Source organism: Salvelinus alpinus, chromosome 17 (assembly GCF_045679555.1).
Source record: "Salvelinus alpinus chromosome 17, SLU_Salpinus.1, whole genome shotgun sequence".
Taxonomy (NCBI): Eukaryota; Metazoa; Chordata; class Actinopteri; order Salmoniformes; family Salmonidae; genus Salvelinus; species Salvelinus alpinus.
The window spans coordinates 18,569,943-18,580,477 of NC_092102.1; the positions used below are offsets into that span (position 1 = coordinate 18,569,943).

General features: G+C 42.2%; 1 protein-coding gene across 6 annotated transcripts in view; it reads left to right on the plus strand.

Annotated features, from left to right (window-relative positions):
* LOC139542371 (C4b-binding protein-like) overlaps positions 1-6,720 on the plus strand; it is an 80,978-nt gene extending 74,258 nt beyond the window's left edge. For 2 of the 6 annotated variants that reach the window (XM_071347713.1, XM_071347714.1), the window contains exons 10-13: positions 1,204-1,254; positions 2,096-2,134; positions 4,028-4,073; positions 4,797-6,720. In XM_071347713.1, coding sequence (XP_071203814.1) covers positions 1,204-1,254; positions 2,096-2,134; positions 4,028-4,073; positions 4,797-4,821 — 161 coding nt within the window. In that variant the 3' untranslated portion in view covers positions 4,822-6,720. The other 4 variants (XM_071347715.1, XM_071347717.1, XM_071347719.1 and 1 more) reach the window with 4 other exon arrangements.
* Positions 6,721-10,535: the final 3,815 nt, after the last annotated feature.

The following is a 10,535-nucleotide window of genomic DNA, read 5'->3' on the forward strand; positions in this document are numbered from 1 at the left end:
GGCCATTCCAATTAATCGGTCGACCTCTAGTTTAAAGCATCAGAAAATCTCAATGCATATATAGTTGATTTTATTAACACACAAGGTGTGGTTATATATGGAAAAATACATGTTTTAAAATCAATTGGTTGAAAAAACAGACAATTTCCCCCCATTTTTATTTTGTTGTTTTTTTCGGAACAGCCCTAATGCTTTTAGTAGCAAAGTTGGTTACTATTTAAAAGAAAATGGTGTTCATGTTCTACCTTTGATCTATTCAAACAATCCCTTGGTCTAGTGAGCTGCTTACCTTCCATTGAGGTCTGCTGATTTACACTTTATTAATGATTGATTAGCCATCTTGTCCAAGACCATTCTACTCCTCAGACCACACTGGCTGACTAAAGCATTTGAGGGATCACAACCGTAAAGTGTTGTGACAGACTAGACAAGAATACATACTGGGTTAATTGTATTGCATTCCTTTGTAGCCCTTCCGACTACAACAGGCGAAAATGTGCTTCCCAAAAACATTTTGAATGGTTATTACAGTGACCTGCAGTCATTTGGCTGGCCAATTATCGTCAATTACATGACCGTCACAGCCCTACTAACACCTCAACTGACTTCATTAGCCTAACCTTTGATCCTTTATGGTAGTAGAATAAGCCAGTGGTGTGTTTCTGGTGAGGCTTTCAAATTACCTCCACACAAAGTTGCATGTCAGTCTGGCTGAGGTGGAGAATTGTCATTGGTACTGTGAAGTACACACAGCCTATTATGCTCGCTAAATTCCCCTAATTATTTGTGTCCAAAGAGATATGCTTGTCTAAACTTTAATTGACTCTTGAATTATAGATTCAACTTGAACCTGGCCGGCAACAAGTGGTAGTTTATGGTGGCTTTTCTCCTTGATTGTGATCTGAATATACAGTTTGTAACAATGTACCTATCAAGTAGTCATGGGGAAATACAACCCATATCAAAAACGTTTGAAGTAAACATCATTCTGCACTCGCACAGGGCTGAACCCGACCTTGAGTTATGTTTCACATAGACTACCTCGAACACAGAAATAAAGTAGTTTGTTCACTGGCATGCCATGCCTCTAACACCACCTAATTCTTTCACTGCATTATTTTTTATTCATTTTATTTATCCAACACCAGTAAGCTGTAATTGTTGGTGTTAAGTGTGTGTGAACCCTAATATCACCTCTTTTAGTAACAGATGGTGCACCTGGTCCTGGTCCCACTGAACCACCAGCGGCCAACAGTAAGCTGCCTATTGATGTTTTACATGCTCTTTCCATGACATAGACTGGCCAGGTGAAAGCTATGATCCCTTATTGATATAACTTGTTAAGTCCAATTCAATCAGTGTAGATGAAGGGGAGGAGACGGGTTAAAGAAGGATTTTTAAGCCTTGAGACGATTGAGACATGGATTGTGTATGTGTGCCATTCAGAGGGTGAATGGGCACGACAAAAAATGTAGGTGCCTTGGAACGGGAAATGGTACTAGGTGCCAGGCGCACCGGTTTGTGTCAAGAACTGCAATGCTGCTGGGTTTTACATGCTCAATAGTTTAGTGTGTATCAAGAATGGTCCACCAACCAAAGGACATCCAGAGAACTTGACACAACTGCGGGAAGCATTCGTGTCAACATGGGCCAGCATCCCTTTTTAAAAAAGAAAAAAATAACATTTTATTTACAATGACGGCCTACCCCGGACGACGCTGGGCCAATTGTGCCCGCCCTATGGGACTCCCAATCACGTCCGGATGTGATGCAGCCTGGATTCGAACCACTGCACTAAGATGCAGTGTCTTAGACCGCTGCGTCACTCGGGGGGCCCCTGAGTGTGGAGTCTATGCCCTGATGAATTGAGGCTGTTCTGAGGGCAAATGGGGTGGGGAGGGCAACTCAATATGAATGTTTTGTACACTCCGTGTATATGTTGTTACAACAGTAAGCTGTCTCCCAGTTGCTATCTATTGGTGTTGTATATGATATATTTGATGGTTCAAGCATTATTTAGGCTATTAAGTGATGATTTAATATTTACTGCAAATTCATGATGGCATATTCCTTCCCTCGTTTGTTTCTCTTACAGACCACACATGGAAAATAGTAGGGGGTGTTCTTGGACCTGGTAAGTTGCAATAGAAGTTGTGTGGATAATGACAGTAACAGTCCAACATGGTGACCTGTTAAATAAAACAATAATTTTACTATATTCCATCTTATAAAGACGAACAGGATAAGCAGTATTTGTTTGGTTTTATGTTGAACATTTTCAAATCTAGTCATGCAACAATGTTGCTGTACCAATAATTTATTTTTTAACATACTCAGCAAAAAAAGAAGCGTCCTCTCACTGTCAACTGTGTTAATAAACTGTGTTTTTTCAACAACTGAGACATAACTGAACAAGTTCCCCAGACATGTGACTAACAGAAATGGAATAATGTGTCCCTGAACAAAGGTGGGGTCAAAATCAAAGGTAACAGTCAGTATCTTGTGTGGCCACCAGCTGCTTTAATTACTGCAATGCATCTCCTCCTCATGGACTGCACCAGATTTGCCAGTTATTGCTGTGAGATGTTACCCCACTCTTCCACCAAGGCACCTGCAAGTTCCCAGACATTTCTGGGGGGGAATGGCCCTAGCCCTCAACCTCAACGTGCTCAATGGGATTGAGATCCTGGCTCTTCGCTGGCCATGGAAGAACACTGACATTCCTGTCTTGCAGGAAATCACGCACAGAACGAGCAGTATGGCTGGTGGCATTGTCATGCTGGAGCGTCATGTCAGGATGAGCCTACAGGAAGGGTACCACATGAGGGAGGAGGATGTCTTCCCTGTAACGCACAGCGTTGATTGCCTACAATGACAACAAGCTCAGTCCGATGATGCTGTGACACACCGCCCCAGACCACAACGGACCCTCCACCTCCAAATCGATCCCGCTCCAGAGTACAGGCCTCGGTGTAACGCTCATTCCTTCTATGATAAACGCGAATCCGACCATCACCCCTGGTGAGACAAATCCGCGACTCGTTAGTGAAGATCACTTTTTGCCAGTCCTGTCTGCTCCAACGACGGTGGGTTTGTGCCCATAGGTGACATTGTTGCCGGTGATGTAAGGCAGGTTCTCACCAGACAACAGGCCTACAAGCCCTCAGTCCAGCCTCTCTCAGCCTATTGCAGACAGTCTGAGCACTGGAGGGATTGTGCGTTCCTGGTGTAACTTGGGCAGTTGTTGTTGCCATCCTGTACCTGTCCTGCAGGTGTGATTTTCGAATATACCGATCCTGTGCAGGTGTTGTTACACGTGGTCTGCCACTGCGAGGACGATCAGCTGTCCGTCCTGTCTCCCCGTAGCGCTGTCTTAGGCGTCTCACAGTACGGACATTGCAATTTATTGCCCTGGCCACATCTGCATGCCTCCTTGCAGCATCCCTAAGGCATGTTCACGCAGATGAGCAGGGACCCTGGGCATCTTTCTTTTGGTGTTTTTCAGTCAGTAGAAAGGCATCTTTAGTGTCCTAAGTTTTCATAACTAAGACCTTAATTGCCTACCGTCTGTAAGCTGTTAGTGTCTTAACGACCGTTCCACAGGTGCATGTTCATTAATTGTTTATGGTTCATTAAACAAGCATTGGGAAACAGTGTTTTAAACCCTTTACAATGAAGATCTGAAGTTATTTGGATTTTTACGAATTATCTTTGAAAGACAGGGTCCTGAAAAAGGGACGTTTCTTTTTTTGCTGAGTTTATTTTTATTACCATGGTAGTATTCTGTTCAAGCCTTACCTTGCAGGACCGACATGAAGTTATTTGTAATACTTTTCTATTGTTACTGACACACAAACCTATACCACTACCCCTTTCTTTTGACATCCCTTTTTCTAAATTAATGTTGTTCACAATAAGGAGAAGGAATGTTGTGGTGTTAAACTCTTTGCCAAGTAAAAATTAACTTCCTAATATGTTAAACAAAATAATACCTAAAGGATTCAAACTTCTCCTTTTTTCTTTCTAGTCGGTGTTTGTATTATAGGATTTATAATCTACAAATATAGAGCACGGTAAGTCATTCTCATTTCATTAACTAACATCCAATCAAGGCTTGTTTCCTGTCATGGCTCCTCCCTCTTTTCTTTGCTCACTAAAACAACTGTTGCTCAGTTTCATGTGTTCTTTTGAGTTCTTACTGCCGTCATAGCCACCAATGCCGTTTCAGCTAAATGCTGCATGCTTTATATTTGCGAAGCTTTCTGGTGTTTAATATCAATATACACACACCAGCCACAGTAGTGGAGCTGCAAAGTAAACGCAATGGCCATTTTGTCAAAACTTCTAGTGTTCTTCAACATTGAACTGGTTGGTGTGATGTCCAGACGGGTTGTCACTCACGTGTCGGGCAAGGGTGACAGATTGTTGGGGCAATGGGTTTGGCCTAGCCTGGGTTCCAGACTTGTTTTGTGCTAACATTCCACTCCTTACCATTCTGTCATATAACAAACCGTTTGCCATGACACATGTCAAGGAGTAGATTGTTACACAGAACAGGTCTGGGTTCCAGGCTAGGTTTGGCGTCCTGGTCATCCAGAAATGCAGTCATGAAATACATTGCTCAACTTTTGGGTTACAGCTATCGATTTGGCTACCTAGGAAATGTACCCACTAATAACTCTGAAGACAAATGTATCCCGTTTATGTTCACTCTTTTAGCAGGGCAGGTGTAGAAATAAATGTGAAATGTATTTTCTGGAGTTTTCTAACTGAATTTTTGGTATTTTATTTTTCAGTACCAAACAGGCTGCTGTGATTTAATGTACTACTCTCCTGCTTATGAATGTAGTAGCCCCTCCCAAACACCGGGTTCATATCCTTTCAAAGGAAGTTCTATTACGTGATGTTTAGAAACCTCATGATGAAGAATGAATTGGTTCATTCCCATTTGGAAGCTTGTGCTTAATGAGTGGCCAAACCTGATTATTCAATAACTATTCATGTTTCCAGTGTACTTCACAAATAACAGTTTTGCCCGTTCTGAAATGAAGGCAATCATATCCATTAAGATGCCCAGCAAGACTCACAGTATAGATGCATCAAGTGCTGTCATTTCTAAACAGTAAAACAGATTTGAATGAAAATACCCTCAAATAAATGTGGCATTCTGTACTGTCGCCTCATATCAAACATTTGATCTAACGTGCTGGAGTATAGATCCTAATTTAAGTTTTAGATTCACTGACCAAATAAATACATATAGGAGTGTGTTTGACGCAACGTCTTAATATAAGTCATGCCACTGAAGGTCAACATATTGGTTTGCTAGAGCAGGTTGCAGGTGTGTTGAAACACTCATATCCTGGAGCTCAAGAGCAAAGATGGTTCAATTGCTTTCACCAAGTTTAGCTCTAGTCATTGAATTTGAAAAGCTTGGTTTTACAAGGAGACCATGCTTGAAACACTAAAGTATACTTTTGAGTGTGTTTAGCTCTTTGAGGGATCAAGGACTCTGGCTCATGATCCAGCTTTGGAATCTTTATTTGAACTTATAGCCTATTTGTATTGTTCTACTGTAGATAAGCCAAGGAAAGATGCATTTTTAAAAAGTAAAGACATTTTGTTTTAATAAAAAGGGAAATAAATGCCTGTAATGTTCCAATGTCTATTTCCAGAGATGAATCATGTTTGAGACTTTTTCCCCTGTAAACTGTTCTTGAATGTGTCACATTGAATGTGTGAGATTCATTATGGCAACTGGCTGAAGTATATTGAGCAAATGTATTGGAGATCTGCTATTCAACCACTTCTAATTTAACATCCACCATTGCTGCCTTTCAGTAAATGCAAATATCTTGCAATAAGACCACTGGGCCATGGTGTTCTAGGAGGAAGCCTGCAGCTCTCACTAATATATAAGGCTAAAATGAATCAGTTTATTTGTCACATGCACAGAATAGCGCGTGTAACAGTAGTAGAATGCTTACTTCCTCAACAGTGCAGAGTAAATGTAAAGTAGAAAAACTCACTATACAAAGTAGATGAATCAGCACAGTGAATTTTGAATGTTAGAGTTTTAGATTCTTTACTTTGCCTTATCAATGGAAAAGACAAAACATTCTGCAGTTATACCCTGTATTTATTTGATATCTTGACTGACATTTTCCACTCCCCTCTTTATTCCATTGCTTGGTCGTCTCATAGTGGTGGTCTTTACAGCTTCTTTTTTTGTTGTTGATGAAAATGCTATTTAATTTCTAATGTATTTCGTGGGATCTGATCAAGTGGTTGCTTCATATGAACCCATGTTGTTATTTAGTAGAGCACAATGTTAGGTGAATATAAAAGTAGGTTTGATCTTATTCTGATCAATGTACCCTACTAAATAAACAGCAGTGTTAAATGTAAAACAGCATGTTTTCCAAATGGAATGAAAATACGTGTTCCAAAAGGTCGTCTTTCATTATATCTAAGACAACTATCGAACAGGAGCAATTTTAATGAATAAAATGAAGTATTAATGTGTGTTTAAGTATAATGTAGATCTCACCACTGACTCTAAATGCTCTACTTACTCTACGTCTGTGTCTATAACCAGTTTTATTATCAGTGTGGAACCACTTAATGTATGTTGTGGTCAGCCAATTATGAATGTTTTTTTTTCTTCACATGTTTGATTTAATGTACCAATCAATTAAACATCGCTCATTTATACATGAACCGGTGTCGTTTGTCTGTCCATTGATTACTTTTGATACTGAACTAGTATCCATCGTTACTGTTACAGTATACTGTGTCTGGGTCATGGCAGTCCTTGGTTCTTTGCCTAATATTTACACATCTCAGATGGATCTGTTATCTTGCTGAAACTGCTCTGGGCCTGTGATGTAATTTAAAGGAATACTTAAGGATTTTGGCAATGGTCTGCCCTTTATTTAGAGTCTAATGAACTCATGAGAAAAACCAATCTGTATCTAGTATTAAGGACGTTTTGAGGTAGTTTCGCGAGCCAATGCTAACCAGCATTTTCGCAATGACGAAGTTCATGGTATCTACTAGCAGTTACCATAGACTTCCAGTCATTGCGCTAACGCTAGTTAGCACCTACCTCCAAACTGCATGCAGACACACACAAATGGTATCCACGAGTTCATATGACCCTGTGGAAGAAGGTGAAGGGCTACATTGCCAAAATCCTGACGTATCCCTTTAAACATTAAGACGATAGTACCAGATGCATCATTATTTAGGAGCCAACTACATGTTTCACGAACAAGCACGTAGCGATAACGTTCGCTAAGGACGTCATTACGCTTCGAACACACCGATTGTGTGTGCGTTTCGACACACCAGAAGTACATTCATTTCCAATGGAACGCTGCGTTTGCCTTGCAGCATTGCGTTGCAGAGGCAGTTGCAGAGGCAGTTGCAGAGCGTTCTGTGTGGTCAAATTGTATGCATGGACTTGACAGAAAGTAGCAAAATGTGAATGTTGAATTTTTGTTGCACACATATCCAGTAAAACAGAACAGTCAAAACTGTTCGCTGCTCTGGCACCCCAATGGTGGAACAAACTCCCTCACGACGCCAGGTCAGCGGAGTCAATCACCACCTTCCGGAGACACCTGAAACCCCACCTCTTTAAGGAATACCTAGGATAGGATAAAGTAATCCTTCTAACCCCCCCCCCTTAAAAGAGTTAGATGCACTATTGTAAAGTGGTTGTTCCACTGGATATCATAAGGTGAATTCACCAATTTGTAAGTCGCTCTGGATAAGAGCGTCTGCTAAATGACTTAAATGTAATGTTAAATGTAAAAAATGTGTGGGATTACATAATAAAAACAGTTTGACTGGAGAATTTCTTTACATGTTTTTATTCATTTATTTGCCAAGTACACTGCTCAAAAAAATAAAGGGAACACTTAAACACAATGTAACTCCAAGTCAATCACACTTCTGTGAAATCAAACTGTCCACTTAGGAAGCAACACTGATTGACAATAAATTTCACATGCTGTTGTGCAAATGGAATAGACAACAGGTGGAAATTATAGGCAATTAGCAAGACACCCGAAATAAAGGAGTGGGTCTGCAGGTGGTGACCACAGACCACTTCTCAGTTCCTATGCTTCCTGGCTGATGTTTTGGTCACTTTTGAATGCTGGCGGTGCTTTCACTCTAGTGGTAGCATGAGACGGAGTCTACAACCCACACAAGTGGCTCAGGTAGTGCAGCTCATCCAGAATGGCACATCAATGCGAGCTGTGGCAAGAAGGTTTGCTGTGTCTGTCAGCGTAGTGTCCAGAGCATGGAGGCGCTACCAGGAGACAGGCCAGTACATCAGGAGACGTGGAGGAGGCCGTAGGAGGGCAACAACACAGCAGCAGGACCGCTACCTCTGCCTTTGTGCAAGGAGGAGCAGGAGGAGCACTGCCAGAGCCCTGCAAAATGACCTCCAGCAGGCCACAAATGTGCATGTGTCTGCTCAAACGGTCAGAAACAGACTCCATGAGGGTGGTATGAGGGCCCGGCGTCCACAGGTGGGGGTTGTGCTTACAGCCCAACACCGTGCAGGACGTTTGGCATTTGCCAGAGAACACCAAGATTGGCAAATTCGCCACTGGCGCCCTGTGCTCTTCACAGATGAAAGCAGGTTCACACTGAGCACATGTGACAGATGTGACAGAGTCTGGAGACGCAGTGGAGAACGTTCTGCTGCCTGCAACATCCTCCAGCATGACCGGTTTGGCGGTGGGTCAGTCATGGTGTGGGGTGGCATTTCTTTGGGGGGCCGCACAGCCCTCCATGTGCTCGCCAGAGGTAGCCTGACTGCCATTAGGTACCGAGATGAGATCCTCAGACCCCTTGTGAGACCATACGCTGGTGCGGTTGGCCCTGGGTTCCTCCTAATCCAAGACAATGCTAGACCTCATGTGGCTGGAGTGTGTCAGCAGTTCCTGCAAGAGGAAGGCATTGATGCTATGGACCGCCCGTTCCCCAGACCTGAATCCAATTGAGCACATCTGGGACATCATGTCTCGCTCCATCCACCAACGCCACGTTGCACCACAGACTGTTCAGGAGTTGGCGGATGCTTTAGTCCAGGTCTGGGAGGAGATCCCTCAGGAGACCATCCGCCACCTCATCAGGAGCATGCCCAGGCGTTGTAGGGAGGTCATACAGGCACGTGGAGGCCACACACACTACTGAGCCTCATTTTGACTTGTTTTAAGAACATTACATCAAAGTTGGATCAGCCTGTAGTGTGGTTTTCCACTTTCATTTTGAGTGTGACTCCAAATCCAGACCTCCATGGGTTGATACATTTGATTTCCATTGATAATTTGTGTGATTTTGTTGTCAGCACATTCAACTATGTAAAGAAAAAAGTATTTAATAAGAATATTTCATTCATTCAGATCTAGGATGTGTTATTTTAGTGTTCCCTTTATTTTTTTGAGCAGTGTATATTATTTATTCGATGACATCCACAAATTAATTGTGAGAGTCTATAATATAATTTCCATCAAATGCAGTTTTGGAGCGAAATGCAACAATAGTCAAGATAGCAGAGTAGGCTCTTTCAACAATGAGACCAACGTTGAGGAAGGTGGTCTTGATCACGCTGTTGGACCGGGACCAGCCCCGCCGAAAGCGCAGGTCTGTGTGGTTCCAAAGATGGCTAAACTCCCGAAAGCAGGCAGAGGAGTTCCATCGTCTCATTCAAGAGCTTCGAATGTTTGGAGAGGAATTCCGAAGTTACTTTCGTCTGGACCACAGCCAGTTCGATCACCTGCTCCAGATGGTTGGAGCCAGGATCACCCGGATGGATATCAACTACCAGGAGTCCATCAGCCCAGTTGAACGCCTGGCGATTTGTCTCCGGTAAGCTACATTCTAGGACATTTTGAAAGCCTTTGATACCATCATTGATTGATTCATTGTTTTTATGTGCAACCTAGCTACTTAAAAGGGTTCTCCGGCTGTCCCCATAGGAGATCCCTTTTTGGTTCCAGGTAGTACCCCTTTTGGTTCCAAGTAGAACCCTATTGGGTTCCATGTACAACCTTTTCCCCAAAGGGTTATACCTGGAACCAAAAAGGTTATCCTATGGGGAAAGCAGAAGGACACTTTTGGAACCTTTTTCTCTAAGAGTGTATGTGAGTCCAATAAGAATGTCATGAATGACTGTAACTGTCTTGAACAACAATGGGTTCTGGAGAAGACTAGCCTACCTTCATCAGGGCAGAAGGCACCTCAACTTTCTTTTCATTTGGTAACATTGCATAATTAAAAAAGGATTATAAACCAACGTTGGGAAAAGTTATAGTCCTAATGAACATTCTGTAAAAGTACATCTGATATCAAATTGGGACTATTAACTAGAGAGCCCTTTAGCTAGATAGTACCATTCTTTCTAAGAGTAGAGTTGGCCTGGGCTACAGTTTATTGATATAGTCATAGACTGAATTGTACTGTTTCAAGGCATTGTTCATGATGGTTGATGAGTATTACAATGTAATGAGGTAGCT